Source organism: Nuphar pumila, chromosome 4, assembly GCF_984573655.1.
Source record: "Nuphar pumila chromosome 4, dmNupPumi1.hap1.1, whole genome shotgun sequence".
Taxonomy (NCBI): Eukaryota; Viridiplantae; Streptophyta; class Magnoliopsida; order Nymphaeales; family Nymphaeaceae; genus Nuphar; species Nuphar pumila.
In genome coordinates this window covers 113787705-113811890 of record NC_143252.1, presented here as the reverse complement: position 1 = coordinate 113811890, position 24186 = coordinate 113787705, and the positions used below count along the sequence as shown (strand labels likewise).

The 24186-nt window shown below is 37.9% G+C and overlaps 1 protein-coding gene across 2 annotated transcripts; it reads right to left on the bottom strand.

Annotated features, from left to right (window-relative positions):
- Positions 1–1239: 1239 nt before the first annotated feature.
- On the bottom strand, positions 1240–23557 carry SEC (Tetratricopeptide repeat (TPR)-like superfamily protein). 2 transcript variants are annotated; one of them, XM_090003244.1, is made up of 28 exons: positions 23226–23557; positions 21887–22032; positions 21613–21711; positions 21391–21441; positions 14067–14183; positions 13898–13954; positions 11654–11773; positions 10126–10188; positions 9953–10031; positions 9642–9751; positions 9454–9507; positions 9299–9366; positions 9090–9192; positions 8806–9008; positions 8626–8722; positions 8079–8150; positions 7884–7960; positions 4100–4216; positions 3938–4022; positions 3658–3825; positions 3116–3226; positions 2943–3029; positions 2725–2852; positions 2489–2571; positions 2232–2337; positions 1894–2040; positions 1691–1811; positions 1240–1602 (listed from the first exon to the last, which is right to left on the bottom strand). In XM_090003244.1, exons 1-28 carry the CDS (start codon positions 23398–23400, stop codon positions 1489–1491), a joined length of 2958 nt encoding a protein of 985 aa, XP_089859370.1. In that variant the 5' UTR covers positions 23401–23557; the 3' UTR covers positions 1240–1488. The 2 variants fall into 2 exon arrangements, with proteins under 2 accessions (XP_089859370.1, XP_089859371.1); XM_090003245.1 differs by having other exon boundaries at positions 2489–2541.
- Between the last annotated feature and the right edge of the window lie 629 nt (positions 23558–24186).

Genomic DNA, 24186 nt, shown 5'->3' with positions numbered 1-24186 from the left:
TATAAAAAAATTACTTTTTTGTAAATGAGCTAGCACTTGCTCGACTTGTTTGGCTCGGGCTATTCAGGAGCTCAAGCTCGGTTTGAAATAGCACAAGAAACGAGCCAAGCTTAAACACCCTCTGTTCGGTTGGGTCTGATAGCTTACCAGCCCTACCCCTTTTATCAGCATAGGCGAAGAACCATAGAAAATTCGGTTGGGCGCTGATTTAAAGCCCACTCCAACTGAAAAAATAAATATGGTACAGCCATGCCCACCCTTTGGACACGTATGGAATTCCAAGCAGTTTGGTAAATAAAATTATAGAAGATTTACCTTAACACCCATGTAGCCATATCGCCTGACAAGGAATGAGAGAAACATAACACAACATATAAGCAGGGCCAGCAAGGTGGTTGTAAAGGTGCTGAGATGAAGGCACCGGATCAAATCCGGCCGACACACGGGTGTGTCTGTAGCTTTCAGAGGTGGGCACACAGGGTACTTGTGGGGCCCCACTCGGGGTTTTCCTCCGGCAAGGGTCCCTTGTATATATATATATATATATATATATATATATATATATATATATATATATATATATATATACAACAACAACAACAACTACGCCTTCATCCCAAAACAATTGGGGTCAGCGATATGAACCAAAAAAGAAATTCATTTTGGGTCTTCCACATGAATCCTTTTCCTCCAATCATTTCTATCCAACGCCATGTCCTCGGTGAGGTTCAAAGCATTCATATCCTTTCCTATCATCTCCATCCAAGTCTTCCTAGGCCTACCCCGACCTCTTTTAACTAATATATTTTCCCATTTCTCCAACCTTCTAACTGGAGCATCATTAGGCCTTCGCCGAATATGTCCAAACCACCGTAAACGATTCTCTCGCATCTTATTTTCAATGGGTGCAACACCTACCTTCTTACGTATCTCTTCGTTCCGAATCTTATCTTTTATTGTATTTCCACACATCCATCTAAGCATCCGCATCTCAGCTACACTCATTTTTTGAATATGATGTCTCTTGGCAGCCCAACATTCCGTACCATATAGTAAAGCGGGTCTAATAGTCGTCCTATAAAACTTTCCCTTCAACCGCAATGGCATTCTACGATCGCACAGCACTCCAGTAGCACTTTTCCATTTCATCCACCCAACCTTTATCCTATGATTTACATCTCCATCAATTTCTCCATACTTTTGAATGATGGATCCCAAATATTTGAAATAATCATTCACCGGTGCAATCTAAGCTTACCCCTTGGCACGATCTCTGTTTCCCGTTTCATGGATTAAACTTTGAAACCATACTAACACTTCAAGGTGGTCATTTTGTTGTACAAACAACAGTAGCTTCCCTCAGCACCGACTGCAGCCAAACACCAGTGCATCATTTGGACAACCAAGCCTGCCTTTTCCTCTCTGTAAAACCTTTTCGGTGTCTTTCTTGTGTATAAATATTTTTTATCTCCAGCTCAACATTGTGAACTACCGATCATATGGAAATTCTGCATCAATCTCTGTTACTTTAAAATGCCGAGGCAGCAGACCTGAACAGTGAAAGTTCCACATCTTCAGGTACGCCCTTTCCAGATTCCTAACCTGGAGTACAAAAAACAGAGAAATTCTATAAAAAAAAAGAACTGTAAATTTGTGCCTTAAAAATCTTAAGAATACATCATGAACTCACCCAGCGGGCTGTATCGAATAAGGGGCACGTCAACCGGGCTGCCTTTAACTTATTGGTCAAAGTCTGAAGTCGGGGGCGGTTTTCCGCCAAAGCAACAGCTCTCTCTTCATATTCCTTCATGCTACAGGCATCAGCATAATAAAGTTCATTAGCTCAAGGAGCAAGGGTTCATTGCCGTTCTTTCTTTCTAGCTATCAACTAACCTGCTAACGATCATCTCCTCACCAAGACCAGTAGCCAAACATAGTGAGCCAGCCACTCTAGTCGCCATTTTCTCCAGTGGCAGCGTCACCATAGGCAGACCAGACCAGAGAATGTCGGTACCCGTTGTATGCGCATTGCACAATGGCCTGATCAGCACAAACACCAGTTAGCAGCATGGGGAAAAAAGAAAACCAAAAAGCCACTACCTTGAATTAAGAATAATACTCCTAGTATTCCAAGCTTAGTATACAATGCTCCTAGCTAAATCGGAGAAATGAGCTTTCAGAGAAACAAACAAGACACACTTCCTATAGAAACAACATAAGAGATGTCGTACGTATCAAGGAAAAGATCTGCCAGAGCACTGCGTCTGATGTGTTCATTCTTCATAGCAACGTCAGTGAAGATGATTCGTTCTGGCTGCACGCCTCTAGCAGCAGCATCTGATCATAAAACAAAGAATTATGTATTGAATCAGATTCAAAGGCAAAGTATCATAACCACCATGAAGGCAGGAAAACTATTGAGCCACAAGTTGTTAATGAAACTAAACGAACAGATAGAACATCAGGCAACTACAACAACTGCACATACAGGATCGCAATCTCATCTCGCCAGCAGCTGGGAACCGGAGAAGCCACAATGCACTATTAGGAACACGTCTAAGAATATTACACCTGAAGTCGACAAAAGAGACAAAACAAAACTGTACAAACTAAGCAAACCGCCTCCTTTATCACATTTTAAGGATAAACGACTCGGGTGGTAAAGAATATAAAGACAGGAGATGCCCAGGCAAGCAAACGATGAATAAAAACCCTTAGACATACCAGGTGTTGAAGATATCTGGGTCCATCTTGTATAGCTGATTAAAACAAGCAAATATAAATTTATCTTCTGGTAAACCATAATCAGATCGCTTATGTCGACAGCCAGGATCTAAGACATCCCGGTTTTTCTGGAAGGAAATTTGCCAGATGGGAGTACGTTAGTGAGAATTCCAGATGAGGGATAAATAAAGAAAATTCAAACTTGCTCCAGAAATCACCTGCTTATAGTCATTCACAAAGTAACAGTGTGGCAAATGTACAAGTTTCTCAGAGTAAATATTAGCAAATCGCAGAGGTGACACAAACTGCAAAAGAAGACTCACAGAATCAGAAATCATTAAAACAAAGCACTGACAAGTTAGACCATAATGCCTCACACTAAATATCAAACCTCATCGGTAACCAAGTAGTCGATGTAAGTTGCACCAGTTGTCCCAGGAAAACCCATGTATGAGACTTGAATGGGAGCAGGTTGCATGGCAAAGATTTCATTCCTTGCACCCTGTAGATAAACATTAAGGGATGGCAGAATCAAATTTCATGAGAAAAGACAAAACTGTGACATAGAATGTAAACTACCTAAAACAGAGTTTCCACATTCTTAAATAACAATGAGGTCGTCATATATTCCCCCCATTCTAACAAGGCTGTTGCGCAGAAAAACTACAGCCAACATCCTGATACATCATTGTCTATGGTGTAACCCAGCAAGAGTATGTGAAGTTCCTGACATGCTCCTAACTCCCAAAGACTTTCAGGGGCAAAAGAAAGATAAAAAAAGGCAGAAAAGGAGCCTCCCAAAAGGCCTGGAGGATAGCCATAGTAGGATCTTTTCCGAAGATGAGACTAGAAGCCAAGATCCTTCAGATAAGATGTAACTTTGTAAGTGTAAGCATGTAACCACCAAAACAATGTTAATATGCAGATAAATACCTTAGTATATCCATTCAGGTTGACCAGGATCTGTATCTTATCATCATTAATCATTCTTGCAATCATATCAGAAGACATGGAAGATACATCAACAAAGTGCTCAGCTTCAGACTGGATACGTTGCCTCCACTCAGTACCATCATTCTGGCTTAATGCATAACAGAAAACCTGCAACCCATGCCCACCCAAATTCATTACACGAAAAGGAACCAATGGAAGGATTCGTGAACTACAAAAAGATGATAATCAATTATAATGAAAAAAGTATGATATATAAAACCTCAATGTTTTCTCTGTTGTGCATGCCAAATACTGAGCCCATAAGATGTGAAAGCGGGTGATTACCAAAATCACTGCTTACATACCTGAAAAACAACCCAATAATAAGATACATGATAAAAAAAGACATTATCAATCAAGATACATATGAAAAGCAACTTACCCCACCCTTAGTCTTCCATTCCCACCCTCACTCTTGACAGGCACAGCAGGAGGATGACTGAAGGCTTGAGGACCATAACGAGAAGCTACCAAAGAGCAATGTGCAGCATATTTTCGACTGCAAAAAAAAAATAACAATAAACAACAATAACTACAGCAGGGGATGACTGAAGGCTTGAAGACCATAACGAGAAGCTACCAAAGAGCAATGTGCAGCATATTTTCGACTGCAAAAAACAAAATAACAATAAACAACAATAACTACAGCAGGGGATGACTGAAGGCTTGAAGACCATAACGAGAAGCTACCAAAGAGCAATGTGCAGCATATTTTCGACTGCAAAAAACAAAATAGCCATAATAACACCAACAACAGCAGCAGCAATAAAACAATAACAAAAACAGCAGCAATAATTACAGTATATATCAAGTTATTCCTACCATCAAAAACATCAGGTAACAGTACAACAACAACTACGCCTTCATCCCAAAACAATTGGGGTCGGCGATATGAACAAAAAAAAAAATCATTCTGGGTCTTCCACATGAATCCTTCTCCTCCAATCATTTCTATCCAATGCCATGTCCTCGGTGAGGTTCAAAGCATTCATATCCTTTCCTATCATCTCCATCCATGTCTTCCTAGGCCTACCCCGACCTCTTTTAACTAATATATTTTCTCATTTCTCCATCCTTCTAACTGAAGCATCATTAGGACTTCGCCGAATATGTCCAAACCACTGTAAACGATTCTCTCTCATCTTATTTTCAATGGGTGCAACGCCTACCTTCTTACGTATCTCCTCGTTCTGAATCTTATCTTTTATTGTATTTCCACACATCCATCTCAGCATACGCATCTCAGCTACACTCATTTTTTGAATATGATGTCTCTTGGCAGCCCAACATTCCGTACCATATAGTAAAGCGGGCCTAATAGTCGTCCTATAAAACTTTATCTTCAACCTCAATGGCATTCTACGATCGCACAACACTCCAGTTGCACTTTTCCATTTCATCCACCGAAACTTTACCTATGATTTACATCTCCATCAATTTTTCCATACTTTTGAATGATAGATACCAAATATTTGAAACAATCATCCACCGATATTTCTTGCTCATCAAGCTTCACTACATTCCCATCACTACTTCGTTGCTTATTAAACCGACATTCCATATATTCTGTCTTACTCTTACTCAACTTAAAACCTCTTGTTTCCAATGTCCGTCTCCATAATTCTAACTTAGCATTAACCCCAGCTCTAGACTCATTAATCAAAACAATATCATCAGCAAACAACATACACCATGACACATTTTCTTGAATTGATCTCGTAAGCTCATCCATCACTATAGCAAATAGGAAAGGGCTTAATGCAGATCCTTGATGTAACCCAACCGTTATAGGAAAATTGGTTGTCACCCCTCCACAAGTGCAGACATTGGTTACTACTCCTTCGTACATATCTTTAATTATACTAATGTACTTGAGAAAAACACCTTTCTTATCATTGTCCACCAGAGAACATCCCTAGGTACTCTATCGTATGCCTTCTCCAAATCAATAAAAACCATATGCAAATCTTTGTTCCTCTCTCTAAATCTCTCAATAAGTTGTCTAAGAAGATGTATAGCTTCCATAGTTGATCTTCCAGGCATAAAACCAAATTGATTCTTCGATATCATGACAACCTTCCTCAACCTATACTCAATCACCCTCTCCCAAAGTTTCATAGTATGACTCATGAGTTTTATACCAAAGTTACCGAAAGCGCCTAGGTAAAAGGGGAAGCGCGAAACGTCGCGCTTCCGAAGCGTGAGGGGAAGCGTCCCCCTTTTTTGGGAAGCGCGCTTCCCTTTTATGGGAAACACGCTTCCCATTTATGGGAAGCACACTTCCCCCACGCTTCTCTCGCGCTTCCCCCACGCTTCCCCCTCGCTTCTCCATGTTTCTATTTTTTCGCTTCCCCCTCGCTTCCGGTTCACTTCCTAGGTCGCTTCCGAGACGGTTCAAAATTTTCTTCTAAATAGTCCCCCGCTTCCACGCTTCCTAAATTTTTGAAAGTGCCATGCTTCCCGCTCCCGCTCCCGCTTCCTCGACTGGTAACTCTGTTTTATACCACGATAGTTTGTGCAATCTTGTATATCACCCTTATTCTTATATAGAGGCACCAAAATACTCATTCTCCACTCATTAGGCATCTTATTTGTTCGCCAAATCTTGTTAAAAAGATTTGTCAACCATTCTAAACCTTTCTCTCCCAAGCATTTCCAAGCCTCGATAGGTATACCATCTGGGCCAGCTGCCCTTCTCGATTTCATTTTCTTCAAAGCCTCTGCAATTTCTTTCTTTTGAATCTTGCGCATGAAGTCACGATTCATCTCATGAAAATGAATGAAGAAGTCTCTAAGATCCTGAGCATGGCTTTCATTAAAAAGCTTATCAAAATAATCTTTCCATCTCTCCTTAATCCCCTCATCTTTGACTAAAACCCTTTGTGTTTCATCTTTGATACATCTAACCATACTCAGATCCCTCGATTTCTTATCTCTCATCTTTGCAAGCTTATAAATATCCTTCTCGCCCTCTTTGGTATCCAACTTGCCATAAACCTCCTTATATACCTTATCCCTCGCGTTTCGAACTACTTTTTTAGCTTTCTTCTTTGCTATCATATACTTCTCCAAATTCTCATTATCACGACTCTTACTTAGATTTCTATAACACTCTCTTTTAACCTTAATAGCTAATTTGACATCCTCGTTCCACCACGATGTATCCTTACCTAGCAGTGCACCGCCTTTAAACTCACCCAATACCTCCTTAGCCACCTTTCTCATGCCACCCGCTATCTTATTCCACATTGATTCTGAATCCTCCTCGAGACACCAATCAACTTCTTTAACTACCAGTTCTACAAACATTCCATGTTTAGCTCCTTTCAGTGCCCACCACTTAATTCTAAGATCTATCCTATGTCTATCCATTTTGCGGCATTGTTTAATTCTAAGATCTAAAATTAAGACTCTATGTTGTGTAGCTACACTTTCTCCTGGTATAACCTTACAATCGATGCAACAACCCTTATCTCTCTTTCTAAGTAGGAAAAAATCTATCTGACTCGTATTAACCCTACTTTTAAATGTTACTAGGTGAGACTCCCTCTTCCTAAACCAAGTGTTTGCTAAGATCATATCATAGGACAAACAAAAATCTAAAATCCTTTCTCCACTTTCGTTTCTTTCTCCTATACCATAGCCTCCATGGATACTCTCAAATCCATCCTTACTAATGCCTACATGCCCATTAAGGTTGCCGCCGATGAAAAGCTTTTCTCCATAAGATATCCCTTGTACTACTCCATCTAAATCTTCCTAAAATTGACGCTTAATGGAATCATCTAAACCTACTTGAGGTGCATAAACACTAATAATATTAATAATATCCGTACCTAATACTAATTTAATAAGTAAAATCCTATCACCCTTCCTACGGACCTCAACTACATTATCTATAAACTCACGACTCATAACAATCCCTACTCCATTCCTATTCCTATTTATTCTTGTATACCAAATCTTATATCCCCAATGTTCTATCACTTTTGCTTTCTCACCTACCCATTTGGTCGTAGACATAAAATATTAATCTTTCTCCTACACATAACATCTACTAACTCTACCAACTTACCAGAGCAAGCATTGCATCAAGAGGATATCTTATCGCATGAAACAATAATAATTACAGTGCATATCAAATGCATCAGGTAACAGAAACAAACCTTATTTCTAGAGCAATCATCGGATCAAGTGGGTATGCTATTGCATGAAACGGTTGAACACTGGGAAGAACAGACATCTGGAAGGAAAAAGGAAAAAAGCAAAATAAAAAAGAACAAGCAGAAGAAGGAAATCAGCTGCTTTGAAAAAAAAAAGTAAATACTAAATAATCATACAGTGCAAGTGCAGGGCATAACCTTTATCTGTCTCTTTATAATGTTCTCAACTTCAATAAATTCCTTCTTTCGATCATCCCAATCACAAACACACTGAAAAAAGTGAGCCACGGAAGCATGTCAGCCAGATATAAGTGCAAAATAGCAATCCCACACCTCACTTTTTCCTTCATAGAAAAGATAAATGAAAACAGAGAGATGAGAGAAGATGACATCAACTTGAATTTTGGGCAACCAACTATTGGCTCATGAAATTCAAATCAAGTGCATCCTTTCCTGGACTGAGATGAGATTGATCAGATTGTTCCACTGAAGATGTCATATTCATGCAATGATACACTTTTTAGTTATTGGGAAGATCAAAGTACCCTCTTCCAGATTCATGAAACAACTCTCAAAAATCCTTTTTTTCTTTTGGAAGATACATGAGTGAAACAATCACTATTGCTATTGGAAGACCAAATTCCTTCCATATGCAAGTGTTTGTGCATGTGTGTGATTCTCACCCTGAAATGAAACTCATATCTGCAACTACCCATCAAAGGGGCTGAAAGAGTTTCTTTGGTACCTGTAAGGTATGTAACAGGTTACAAGTTGCTTCTGGGAAATCAGGTCGCAAAATCAATGCCTGCTTGTAGCTTTTTATGGCTAATTCCACATGCCCACTGAAAACAAGCACATCTCAAATGAGAAGAAAACATGAAATCACTTCAAAATATGAAGGTATTCAATCAATTCTTAGGTATACCTATCCTTATAAGCTGATGCAAGGTTAGCATGAGCCTCAGCCATAGTTGGACGAATACTAACAGCATGAACATAATCCTGAATTGCTTCAGTAACTCGACCAATCTCCTTAAGTGTGTTGCCACGATTCACGAGTCCATCTGCTGCTAAAGGGTCTATTCGAAGAACCTCATTGTAACAAGATATTGCATCCACATAGTTGCCCTGCCATAGCTATTAGCTTTGTCTACAGTACAGAATAATGCATGCCAAGTTTTTGGAACAAATGGAAAGTCATGTCAGAACCTGCTGCTTGTATATTATTGCCAGATTACTGAAAGGTGTGGACAATCCTGTTGTCACTGCCAAGGTTGCTTTGTAAAAGGTGGCAGCAACACTCATCATATTCCTACAAGCCCAAAATGAATGTTATATTAGATCTTCTAAAAGAACTTTACAGGAGAATCAAAATTTTGATAACACCACTCACATCCCAAGGAGAAAAAGAAACTCACCACTCCATATATATATTACCAAGGTTAGCAAGAGCTTGTGGATGATTGGGTTGGAGTGCAAGGCATGACTTCATGTGACAACAGGAATAAGAACAGTGAGAATTCTATTAAATACATATGAGACAAAAGATAGCAGCCAAATAGTAGGTACCAACCCTATAACAGTTAATAGCTTCTTCAACTCTGCCAGCATCTTTGAGGGCGTTACCCTTCAGTGTTTAAAATTGATTTCAGGAAGAAACCAATTAGTCAGCAAACAAAAGCCACAATTGATCAGCAAACAATATTTTCTAGGAGATTATAAACCAAGCTGAGATTCTTGCAAAGCATGAAAGAAACTTACCAAATTATTGTATGCTTCAAGAAATCCTGAATCACAATTAATGGCCTGCTTATAGTGAATAATTGCCAGGTCCAACTGGTCTTGCTCATAATACAAACTTGCCAGATTGCCTGAACAGTACTCAGAAACAAAGACAACATTGAAGTAACAAACTTCTCTTGTATGAGGAAATCAGACCCAAAGACAGCATTGAAGTAACAAAATTCTCTTGTATAAGGAAACCAAATACAACAAAAATATCCAAGTTAAATTTGATCAAACTGGAAGGGAATATTAAACTGAATCAAAGAACATGTGCACGTAAAACTTACTATAAGCCATTGCATAGTCTGGATGGGCCTGTATAGCACGTTGATAACAAGTCGTAGCTTCCTGGGGCATTCCCATGGCCTGGAAAAGGCAAAAGAAAGATCCGTTTTTCTCCAGAATCCAGTCCTGGAATCTGTGCAACCTGACCATACTGGCACTATACATGATGACTTACCTTGTAGATGTTTCCTTGATTCAAATGGGCATCAGCAAATGTTGGTTTATGCTTAATGGCCTCCTGGAAATACATACAACAGAATGATCCCATAACATAATTTAATGGGATTCCTAGGGTGATGCTTCTAATTACACTAGACAGAAATCCATCCATACTCCACAGTATGCAACTTAAACCACAAAATAAGCAAAAGAACAGATGGTCTAGGCCAATCATCTCCACCACTTCACCGTGCTTGAAAAATCCAGAGCAATGAGTCACACTGACCACCCCGAACTATTATCCAATTAGCACTCTTTTCGGTTTTCAGATAAAAATAGCCTTTTGAAGAGAGTGGTTCTTGAAGAAATCCACTAATGCAGCAAGCTTCTGAAGATAGAACCCATACTCTGACAATGAAAGATCTCAAGCAAGTATGCAGGGCAGGATATGAAACAAAATTCAGAATGGGATGCACAAAATGGTCGACTTAGATAAAATTGCACAACGAGGAATGAAATTGTTTTTCATCAGGAAAACACAACCTTGTCTCTACATGATGATTTGGTTCGGTTACTAAATCCATACACATGATCCATTTTACGTGGAATTCTGCTGGTCGGAAGCCTGCAAGGCCTCCAATCTTTACTTTCTTTTAGGCTTCAACAGAGCTTCCAGATGGGTTTAGGAGTCATCTTAGACAAAGCATGAACAAAGACAGTATTAAGGTTTGGAAGGACATGTAGACAGGCAGCACCCAGTTAACTGGATCAAACCCAAGGTTGCACTGGTTAGATATGTGGTTCAGCAAGGTAAAACAAACAGGGTATAAAGGAGGAATAAGGTGAGGGAGAGAGAAGACCAAGGCCTAAGAGGGAGAAAGACTGCCCCCCATAATCTGGGACTTTCCATTTATGTTAAGAAACTAAAGTCAAAATTACAAAATTGCCCCTATTCAGTTACATTATATAAAACACATCACAAACAGAAAACATAAGACAGCTTTGCCACAAAATTGAATGTCCTTTTATTGATGCTATCCTTCACTTTTCATCATCAGATGTCAAGAAAGATAATTTTCAATTAGTGGCTGAAGCTTAAGAACTATTCCATGACCTCCCTTTTCTTTTAGCAATCAGGAGATTCAAAGAATTATCATTCCATTTACATCAATTTACAAATCATGACAAAGTCAAAACAAGCAAAAATGCTGCACTGAATATGATAGAGCATATTATCTGCTAGTATTCCAGAAAGGCCTCCTACACATCCTTTCTGTTTTTTTCCTTTTCCTTTTAAGTCTGACCTTATTTTCTTTCTTCAATAGTAAGTATCAAATAACTTTAAAAAAGATGTAAGATTATTTTTAACATTTTCCTGCTACACTTTATGCTGCTGTTAAGTATAGGAATTTTTGTGACAATTAATACATCACCAGAAAAATGAAAATGATGGAAGTCCATTAGTCCAAAGAACCAAAAGATGACAAGCAACTCATAAAAATGATCAATGCATAATTTTTTTTTTCAGGATGGCAGTGACCTACCTTATAATATGAGAGGGCTCTTGTCAGGTCTCCAGCCTCCATGAAAATGCTAGCAAGATTAGACCAAGCAATGGCAAAAGATGGCTGAATATGTATGGCCTCAACATAGCAATTGTATGCCTGAAAACATGCAAAACTTTCTAGTAAATAGGTTGCGTTATAATTATTATTACCTATGTAGCCAAAAGCGTTAGGCGGTGCCTAGTCTCTAGACCCCTAAAAAGACTAGGCGGGACTAGTCGGTAGCCCAAAAAAAAAATAAAAAAGTACACAAAATATACATAAAAATTATGTTTAATTCTTTTACTAATAAGATGTTTTAATTACACAAGTACAAAATTACATATGCTTTCACAAAATATATTAATATACATAACATACTTGTACACACACACACACACACACACACACACACACACACACACATATATATATATATATATATATTCATAACATATTCAGTATAATCAACAAAATATGCTTTCAACCTTTCACAGAAGCACAATAACGCATACATATATAAATAACATATTACATAATTCATGATCCTAAACCTGCTTTCAGGCTTTTATAGAAAAAATCATCATAAACAAAGTAACACATATATAAAAAACATAATTAATTAATTGTGCATGCTTTCAATGTTTCACAGAAAAAATCCCAAAAGCAAAGTAGCGCGTGCGCACACACACACACACACACACACACACACACACATATATATATAATAACTAAGCACGTTTTCATGATTTCACAGAACAAATCACACACATGCACATATATATAATTATATATACACAAAAATAACAAAATATATAAGAATAATAAAACACTAAACTGCCCTTGTGCGTAGGTGGAGGCAGCTTAGTTGCCGACTAGGTGCCTTGGTCGGTGCCTAGTCGGCAAAATTGGTACCTTTTAAGGTACCAAAATCAGTTTTATTACTAGAATGGAAAACTTCCAACACCATGAAGTCATCATGTGGAAAGAAGAATGAGGAAAATGTGTCACAAAATGAAACATGGGGATGTGTATACTTTCTAGAAGGAAACCAGAATAATTGAGGATCTCTCCATTACTTCTATTGCAATGGTTTAAATCAAGGTTTTAAAACTCACCGAGTCAACTCGGTGACTCGGCTCGGCTCGGCCCTCCAACGAGTCAACCCGGCAAGGTAAACTCGTTTTGCAAAAACTCAGCCTTGACTCGGCCTGACTCGGGTTGACTCGGGCGAGTTTTGGGCACTTTTTTCTTTTTTCAGATGTGTTTATTAGTGCATATGAAAATTATCTCACATTTAGTGCATATGAAAATTATCAGATGTGTTTATTATATTTGCTAAGAAGCACACAACATTAGAATGAATAAAAAACTTCATTGGAAACATATAAGATTGAAATTCTTTTATTTTTTTGTTTTTTACCCAAAGTTATAAGCTTAAAATCTATCAATTATATTCATGATTTCAAATTTCATCAGCCTGGTATCTATGTTAAGACAATGTTCTAAAGGCTAATTCATATAGATGCAATAAGGCTTGGCGATGTTGTTTTGTGGTGTTTTTGACGATGATAAAGACCACAGATTCAGGATTTATGATCCATAAAAGGCCAAATTCAATTCATGGTCTGTGTTCTGTATTAACTAGTGCTATTCATTCAATTGACTTGCAAATTGCAAAATAATCTATATTCCTACATGCTTTAATGTACTTATACTTTTGGAAATCCTTCATAGGGAACATGTTGAGGCGATTTATTAGGGGCATATTCCTATAATTTCCAATGTCTAGGTCATATTTTTTGTTGTTTGTCACTAGTAATGACAATTTAAATGACAAACCTTTATATATTTTTACTAGTCACTAGTAATTAGGTCAAATCAAAAGTTAACAAAACCCGGTTCGAGTCACCGAGTTGACCCGCCGAGTCACGAGTCAATAAAGAACGAGTCGAGTCCCAAGTCACGGGTTTTAAAACCTTGGTTTAAATGTTATAGCCAATGCTGGGCAAAGCAAACAAGTATATGGCAAATACATTTAAGCGAGTGCAAGGAATCTAAATTAGACCAAAAGAAATTTGGAATCCTTCAATGTTTTGACCCTCGACAATGCAAACAATAGAATAGGAAAGCCAAATTCAATGAACCTATATTACCAGAATAGCAGGAATAAAACAAACAGACACCATACCAGCCAGACAGAATAAAAACCAGATTCTCCTTCATAAAGATCAAGCAGCTTACCTCTTGTATCAGACCTTGAGCCTTCATCAGATTCCCAAGATTACTGTGAGCATCAACCTGGGCCAGAACATGGAAGATGGTTAAAAAATAAAACAACAGAATCTCAACACCACTGCAATCCTCCAAATAAGCACAAATATAAGAGAAGAAAGGAAAAGAAAATGCATACTAGACGAGGATTGAGTGCAAGAGCCTGGCGACAACAATGTGCTGATTCATTGAGCCTTCCCTTTCTCATGTAAGCACTAGCTAAATTTGACCATGCATCAGCAAAATTAGGTCGTAACTGCAAATAAAAGATAATGGGGATTACAGGATGACCCAAGTGAACAACAGAAGTTTGGAACTAAAAAAAAGCCTAAAGAATGCACACAAACACCACAAGGAACAAAATTTTTGAATGGCTATTAACGCCTAAAAGACACAATGAGCCAGCACACACATGCACATGCATGCATGCAATAGAATGTGAGAAATAAACATAAAAAGTATAAATTTTTCTACAAATAAATATGTATTTTACATATTACACACTATGTGTGACAATGCTTAGAAGCAGAGTTACCGGAAACGCATATGCATAAGGGAAAACGTGCTTCCCTGAGACGCGCTTCGGAAGCGTGAAACGCGCCGCTTCCGAAACGCACGGGGAAGCACACGTAAAAAAGAAGAAATGCGTCCCCCTTTAAAGGGAAACACGTCCCCCTTTAAAGGGAAGCACGTCCCCCTTTAAAGGGGGACGCGTTTACGAAATATCAATTTTACCCTTTTTCAAAACGAAATTGACACGTGAAAAACAAGAAACTAAAAAAAATATGAATAAGGGCAAAACAGACATTTTAAAAAAATCATTAAAACTTAAGAACGAAGGCTCAGGGTTTTGCTTTTCACCCGACTCCTCTCTCTCTCTCTCTCTCTCTCATTTTCGGCCACCGGCGACCTCCGACGACCTCCGACGATCTGCGACCTCCAACGATCTGCTACCTCCGCTGATCTGCTACCTCCGACGATCGGCGACCTTTGACGATCGGCGACCTCCTCCTTTGTTGACATCCGAAGACCTTGATCGACGTTGGCAATGTCTCTATTCAGGTATGTTCCTCTCTCTTCCACTGACGTCTGGTGACCTCTCTCTTTCGATTCGCTCGAGGTCTCATCCACTATTCATTCTTGTGTTCAGACTGTTGATCCATCAAAGTGATAGTGATATTCATACCTCTGTGAATGGTTTGTTTCGTGAGTAGCAAGTTGTAGGGATTCAGTGCAGTGGCGTAGCTAGGATTCATGTGTGTGTGTGTGGGGGGGGGGGGCAAACAGGGGTGTAGCAAAAAAAATTTTGTGAGAGTCGGGGGTTCGGGGGCAGCGTCCCCGTTTTTTTTTTTGACATAAAATAAAAAATGGCTACAATTATTAATAAAATTCTATTTCATATGGACAAATCGAACTATTTGCTGCAATTAGGGTTGGGCTAGGACTGGGCTGGGCTACAAAAATGGATAAAAATCTATTTCATATGGAATCAGGTTGGGCTAGGACTGGGCTTTTAAAAAAAAAACTGTTTCGGGAGGCTACAGCCCGGTCCTGCCTCCCGAAACAGTTATTTATTTATTTTTTTTTAAAAGCCCAGTCCTAGCCCAGCCCTAATTCCATATGAAATAGATTTTTATCCATTTTTGTAGCCCATCCCAGTCCTACCCAGCCCTGACTGCAGCAAATAGTTCGATTTGTCCATATGAAATAGACTTTTATTAATAATTGTAGCCATTTTTTTATTTTATCTCAAAAAATAAAATTTGGCTGATTCACAAATTTTGCTATATGCATTGAGTCTTGGTTCATGTACTGATTCGTTAAATTTGATTTGATGGGCATATTCTGATAAGAATAAATAAAACTAGTCTGCAGTTCTTTTTAGATTGGATTTATCAAGCTTCTACCTATTTGTGATTTCCTGGGTTAAATTAAATCTGTGGTGTTTCAAGTTTCAACTGTCATGTTTGTTTGAGATTTAGTTTGATTAAACTTGAATTTTAAGGTTTGATGCTTTCCTCTGTATTCATTACGGGTGTTAATGCTATTAGAAAAAGGAAATCTGATTGGTTTCATAATTCTGAAATTTAGATTGTGACTGCAAAGCTGTGTGTGATACATATTGTCTGGATTATTTTAAGAAATGAGCATGATTAGTTTATGTGCGCTGACACTGAAGTTGTTTAGTAAACCCCACGGTATTTTACGAGAATTCGATTGCAAGGGGCGTTCATGGTTCACTTTGAGTCTTTTTTTTTCCTTTTGTTTTCGCATTCCTCTCTCCATCTTTTGTTGTTAATAATAGTTTTTTTAAAGTGTTCTAAAATGATTCCTATACTTTTATGATGCAGGTATATTTGCCTCTTCTTTGCTTCATTAATGACCATCACAAGCTATGATCACGATAATTATGATGACGATGATGATTCTTTGTACAATTTGGAGCATGAATCGTCTAGTGGTGTTGGGAAGGACAATGCAAGAAAGGGCAAGACCAAGAGGTCTTATGATTGTCTATATGAGTTTGAGGACAAAAATGAAAATTGTTTTGATGAGGAAGATGAAGAAGAATATGACTACTATTCTGAAGATGACCAAGATGATGAACCACCTAGCATGCATAAAACAACAGTGCTATGGCGCCATGTATTGAAACAAAAAAAGAGTGGGTAAGGAAAGCAAGGTGGAACCAGGTTTTTATGTGCAGGCACTGCAAAAATATTTATCATGGGTCATATACTCGAGTTTTTGCACATCTCATGGGATCTTTAAAGGGACAAAGTGTTGGGATTGCCTTTTGCCCTGTAGTTGCAAAAAATGCAGAATTGGCAAAAAAAATTAAGATGCAAGTTCACATAGTGGAGGTTTCATCAAGTGCATTTGAGTTGAGGAGATCAAGAATTGATAATTCGAAGAAGCCTATTAGTATGACTACATCATCTAGTGGAAGCCGAAAAACAATTGATATTCATGATACCTTTAAAAAGGTAGAAAGAGATGATGTAGATCACAAAATTATCAGATTTTTGTGTGCAAATGACATACCTTTCAATGTGGTTCGATCACTATATTGGGAAGAGATGATATCTGCAGTTAGTAAAGTGCCTGGATATAAACTCCCATCATATGAAAAAGCACGAACAACGTTGCTTGACAGTGAGAAAAAGTGTGTTCAGAGAGAGTTAAATGAATTTCGAGAAAAGTTTGAAGAGTTTGGAGTTTTCATTGTCTCAGATGGTTGGACAAATATCAAGAACAAACACTTGATAAATATACTTGCCTCAAACTGTTTTGGCTCTATGTTTTTATATGCAAGCGATTTTTCTAATGTGCAACAGTCAGCTGCAAACATTGTTGACTTTTTGAAGACGGGATTTAGACTTGTGGGGCCTTCTAATGTAGTGTAAGTGATTATAGACAATGCAGCAAATTGCAAATTAGCAGGTAAAGAGTTAAAACAAACGTATAAGTATATTTTTTGGTCACCTTGTGTTGTGCACACACTTAATTTGATCTTTAAGGATTTGGCACATGAGTTTCATTGGTTGGGGGAAACATATTTGCAGAGTAAAGAAATTGTGAAGTATATTACAAATCATTCAAAGGCACTAGCAATCTTTAGAAGCAATGAAAAATTAGAGTTAATAAAGATTGCAAAAACAAGGTTTGCTTCACATTATACAACTTTGAAGCGTTTGCTTGATGTGAAGGAGAGCTTGAGGCTCAATAATTTCAGATAGATGGAGTAAGTGGAAGTAGTCATGCACGGATGAAACTATGAAAAAAATGGTTGTTACAACAAAAACAACTGTTCTTGACGAAGAATATTGGGATTCTATACGTTTAGCATTATTGATTACAAAACTCATATATAAGATGATTAAATTGTGTTATCAGAAAGGCCCTATAATTGGTGAAGTGTACGAAGGCATGGACAACATGTTGGGGGAAATCAAAGACAATCTAAAAGCACAACCAGATTTGTATGAAAAGATTCATAAGATTGTCTCAAATAGATGAGATAGAATGAATATGCCTCTCCATAGTCTAGCCCACATGCTTACTCCAAAATATTACGAGTCGGAGTATCTCAAGATCCCAGCAGCAGAAGGGGTCAAACGAGTTTCTCCTGGTAAAAATTTTATTCTATCTATTTAATAAAATTTAACGATTTAATTATTTTATTTTCATTTTCTTGTTATAGTTATTAAACATTTTTTTTTGCAGAAAAGGATAATGATATTTTAGACGGTGCAATGCTCGCGCTTGAAGTGATATCTGTTGGAAATGAAGAGCTATCTACACTTTATAGGTCACAACTTATGGCTTTTGCATCAAGAAGTGAAAGATTTAGCCGAAATGCAGCAAGAATAGATGCACTGAATCCTACAATGTCGATGCTTAATTGGTGACGTTTTTATGGTGTTGATACACCTGAGTTAAGAGCATTAGCCATTAAGGTTTTATCTCAACCTATTAGCACATCTTTTGCAGAAAGAGTGTGGAGCACCTATAGTTATATTCACAATGTTAAAAGAAATATGCTCAATGAAGATCGTGTTGATACCTTAGTGTATATTCATTCCAATCTTCGATTGATTGACAGGTATGATTATGTTGTACTTTTGTTTTGGCATTTTTTTTCTTTTTTTCTATCATTGATTATTTATTACCATTCATATTTTATATTCTTGCTATAAAAAGGTGCAACAATCGCTACAAAGAAGGTCCTAGTCGAAAATGGGATATCAATCCAGAACTTCCTATTGTAGAAGAAAATACGTTGAGATTAGAGGACATGCGTTGGAGAGATTTGGATGATAGTGCACAACAATCAAACACTATTTCCAAATCCAAACCCAAAGATGCACAAACAAGAGCTTCATTACCTCCAATAATCATACGTACAAATGAAGTTGAAGAGGATACAAATTAATCCAATAGAGCTAATAAAACTGCAGATATACAAGAGCGACCATCAGTTCCTCAAGGTCGGATTGATCGTTTCTTTAGCAGGAGACTTAGGCAAGGTATGTTGATATTGTGCTTTTTATATTTTAAATTATGATTTTTGAACATTTTAATTTTTTAACGTATTCATTATAGGAAATGAAGGAAGGAGCAGAAGACATGGTCATGGAGGACAAGACACATGTGATGATGCAGAAAGTTCGCGATCTATTACTGACTTGAAGGGAAAGAAAAAGATGATAGATTAATGAACTCTTGAATTATTAATTATTTTTTTGATGATGTAGTTGGAGTAATCCAACTTAAAAACTTTTATGTTACTTTTTTGTCATGGTCTTGTAATATTTTGTTGGTTTGATATGTACTTTTATTTTGAATCTTGCATGATGAAGTGAAGTAGTGGATTATGTTAATTTTAATTTTAGAGTTTAGAACTTTGTAGCTTATAATTTACAGTTTAGAAATTTATAGATTAAAAATTTAACCATATCTCTATGTAATCTTTGAGTTTATTGATTTCTCATTTTCTATGTTGCAGAGATGACAAGATTTACAACAATCACAACATCAAATAACAAGTCATTTGATTCTTTCGTTGAAAAAGATACATTTTTTGATCAAATTTAATTGTTTTCTTAATGCATTATTTAGTGTTTGCATGCATTTGTTAGATGGTTGCAACAAGAATGTGAATTATGATTTTCTCTTGACGTATGATTTTTTAAATGTTTGACAATTGCAATATGATGCATTTGTTAGATAATTACAACTTATATTATTTATTGTCTTAGATACATGTTTTATTTTGTTAATGATGACATAAATATTGTTTTTTGATAAAATAAAAATATATAATATTATAATTATATTTTCGCTTCCCTTTCAATTCTTATTCGCTTTCCTTTTGCTTCTCACTCGAATCCTATGTCACTTTCTTCTTCGCTTCCGAGACGCTTCCTAGGTCGCTTCTGAGACGCTTCCTGATTCGCTCATAAGTCGTCCCGCGCTTCCCGCTTCCGCTTCCCGTATCGCTTTCCGCTCCCTCAACTGACAACTCTGCTTAGAAGCACCCAATACCAGTGTTGACACAGGTATGTTAGGCATATTGAAGTAAGTGTTACACAGTTCATCAGCAAAAACATGAGTCTACTCTCCAGATCACATTCCACCTCATTATCGATTTCTTAAGCACTCTACATGTAGTTGACAAATCATGTTCTTGGAGTCTGCTTGTTCAATAGTTTGTTGTTTGATTTAGCTTCATTAACACCTCAATTTTTTTATAAACTACCCCCTTCATTCTCACACACAGGCACACATGCACATACAAAGAGTCACAGACACATACGCTATGTCACATGGGTGCGGCAAAAAAAAATTATATATATATATATATATATATATATATATATATATATATATATATATATATATATATATATATAGAGAGAGAGAGAGAGAGAGAGAGAAGGGGGTTCCAGGGGTTCCCCCCAGCGCGACGGCGGGTCCAGGGGGGTCGCCCCTGGCAGGGGGTTATAGGGGGCAGCGCCACCCACCCCCCCCCCCCCCCCCCAAGTTTTTTTTTTTTTTAAATTCAACAGCCCATTTCATAGGGCAAAAATTTAAAAAAAATGTCCAAAAATGGACCAAAATGACCCTGGGTGCGTTGACCGCACCCAGGGTCGAGTTGACTGCACCAGGTGCCGCACCCGCGTCGCGTCGATGTGGGTGCGGCACCTGTCTGGCCGAATCCTTGTGACATAGCACATACGTCAATAAAATTGTGAAGAACAAGTATAAAAGTATAAAATCTTTCTAGAAATATAAGTGTATCTTATATATTGTGCGTCTATATGTGTCAACACTTAGAGTTGACAGAGGTATGTAAATCTATGATACTACGATTTACTTTGTCTCAATGTATGATATGATGCAATTTTTACAAAATTGGGATAACGACTGAATTTCATCCTAGAGGCGTGTGTTTTCTTGGACTAAAAATCACAAGGTAAAAAGAAGAGAGAAAAAGAGCAACCGAGCTTGCATTCTTAAACATATCGTTAAACAAATGCTCGTGGAAAAAGGAAAAGTGAAAACCTTAGAAAATCAAGGGAGGAAAAGAACACTAGTTACTGGCATAGGAAAAGGAAGATGACTGAGTGCTAACCATACAATGAAGACTAAGGATTTTGAGAATATACATAACACAAATTCACAATTTCATGGTGGTTAAATCTGCATAAAAAGGATGGGCTTTGAAAAGAGATTACATTCCAGAGGGTCCACAAATATCTTCTCTAGTCCATTCCAGAGGCTCCAAAAGTATCTTCTTTATAAGAAAGACTTGTGATTTCAGATTCTCATGGGACTTACGAAGAACCAAATCACTCTCAAAGTGGCCCGAAAGCCCTTTCCAATGCCCTGCTATAGATGGGAGCCTAAAGCATCAAGTCAAAGGTTTATCAGACAAAAAATATCAACTTCCAACTAACCTCTATTGCAACCATATAATAGCGAATAGCCAAATCAATGTTTCCTTTTTCCTGAAAAGCATAAAGAAAATTTGTGTCAATATTAATCTGAACTAAAGACTCTGAACTTGAGTTAGAAAGCAAAAGTGAAAATAAAATAGAAACAAAAAGAAATGTACCAACACCTAATTTTAGAAAGCACGACATATGAAACAGCATTTGTATTTTTCAAACGTCATTTACCTTCCAAGCATTAGCCATGTTACCAAAGCACTCTGCAAAATGAGGATCAATATGGAGGGCTTCCTCATTCTTTTCTATGCACGTATCAAAATCATGAAGCTGGAGACAAAAAGGACACATATTATGAATGACAACAATTTCCCTCGTTTCAAGGGTTCACATATTGGACATATCAACTAAATAACTTCTGATAAAAAAAACTTAAAATTAGTTGTGAGCTAAAATATATCGAATGAAAGAATAATATTTTAGAAAAACATTCATATCTAATCACCTGATAATAAATTGCACCAAGAAGAAGAAGGTTGTCAGTTCGTCTAGGATTCTTCTCATAAACGGCACTGCTATGCTCTAGAGCTTGTTTATAATGACCAGCCTTGTACTTTTGGTGAGCAAGGGCAAAAAGCATGTCTCCATCAACTGCATCACAACCACGAAGATTTTACTGGGAATCTCTGGAATGAACAAACTTTATATAGGTAGCTGGCTGCAGCTATATGCAACATGCTTTTGACCAAATTTAGCATGCAAAGATACAGCCTTGCAAAACAATCCAGAATTACAGCACGAATGATCATATTAAAAAAGACCAAAACAGGAACACATTCATGAGCAAAAAAACATCAGAATTGCTGAAAATGGGATATGTAACCAAAATAATCAAACTCTTGATGAAAGAGCCTAGTCCCTAATACTAAAGAGACGATGACTGGGAAGGCATTCCTCATTATGAGATCAGACCAGACTACAGGTCGCTGGGATGAAGTTATGTAAAACACATTCCAGAGCTTCGGGAAGAAAGTTGCATAGACCTGGAGATGAATTCAGTAAGCTCAAGTCATCCGCATTCAGCAAAAGCACATAAGAAAAAAAGAGAGAACTATCTGTCACGCAAGGTTGGCCAAAAAATTCCTTTAATCCATTCAGAGAATCTCACAGGGACCTCCATCAAAAGGAGAAAGTTTCTCAAATACAAGGAGATGTAGAAATAAGATGTTGGTATAGCATAACAAGGCACATTAAGGCTTGCAGTAAAAGAACAAAAAACCACTCAAGCGATTGATAAAGATGGCACAATTTGACCTGTAAATTGGAACTCAACTAGGTTAACACTACCACCATTCATCACTTACAACACTGCAATTCCGACCGAAACGTGACTCAATTGGCAGAAGACTAACACGTACACTGCCTTTCACAAATTCCTCATACCGGTTGAATCTACAACACAGAAAAAGGAAAAGAGAATTTGCACTCAAAAGCACCATCCACTGCCAACAAATCCTCAGAGTCAGCAGTCATATGGACGACCAACGATTGTCTGCTCCAATTGCACATTTCGGGTTTCTAATTCGTCATGCAATCAACCATAAAACAACTATTCCTATCAAACAACTCCGAAGATATGTGATTCAACTCAAAGATCGCATCTTCTCACAATACACAAAGCAATAAAACCCGACCCCCAGCCCCATCTTCACTCTTTGGCTCTAGCAACCCTAGATAAACTCATCATTCTTCACGATCTGAACCCGACCGGCCGCCCGAGACGAGAGATCGAAGGCGCAAAAAAACGAAAACAGAGGAAAAAACCAAAATGAATCATCCGATACCTTCGTGCGATTCGAGGACGGCCGAATGCGACGGTTTCAAGCATGACTCGAGCTGAGAGGCGAGGAACGCCGACTCCTCTTGCTCGGCCTTCGAGGGAACCCTAGAGAACGCGCCATTGCCGCCCAATCCGTGGATCTGGTGCTGATGCCGACCGTCGCTCTGAAGCGAGAGCATCGTCTCCGGCGACGCGAAGAACGCTCCTCCAACCCAAATGCTCGGAATCAATCACAGAAAAAAACGAATCTTTTCCCTATTTTTCTACCAGAAGAAGAAGAAGGAGAGTCGATAATCGACTTTCCTGGAAGACCTAATTCGCCATGATTCCTTCTTCTCTTTACACCTCGGAAATAATGCTATTCATATGAAGCCCTTTCTTTTACTGATATTACAGACACTACTCATATTTTATGAAATTACTGATACGGATTCCCTTTTTTTTATAAACTTGTTTTATTTAAGCAAAATAAAGAAAGAACTCAAAGGCGATTATTTAGGAAGCAGATCAGGTCATGCTGAACATGAGCGTATCGACCCCCGGACTTACAAGCAGGGGTGTCAACGGGTCAGGTTCACACGGATTCGACCCGGACCAAATCCTATAGGGTCAGGGTATGGTGATACATAAGAAGACCCAAGTCTGGACCTGAAGGTCCGATTATACATGAATCTGGGTATAGTTTGTGAAATTTTATACCAGGCTAGGGCTGGACCCGAGTTCTGATTAAGACCCACAAATTTTTAATGTAAAAATGATAAAAATAATTATATTATCAGATATGTTACATGTAGTTCTTATCGGGTCCAAGTATGATTTCTCAAATAATGGACCCGATTAGACACGATTCTGTTCCGAGACCATACCCAGAAATTGGGTCCAAATTTGGTTTCACTTGAGTCCGAACCCAACCCAACCCAACCCATTGACATCCCTACTCACATAAAGAGTAGGGCAAGAGGCAA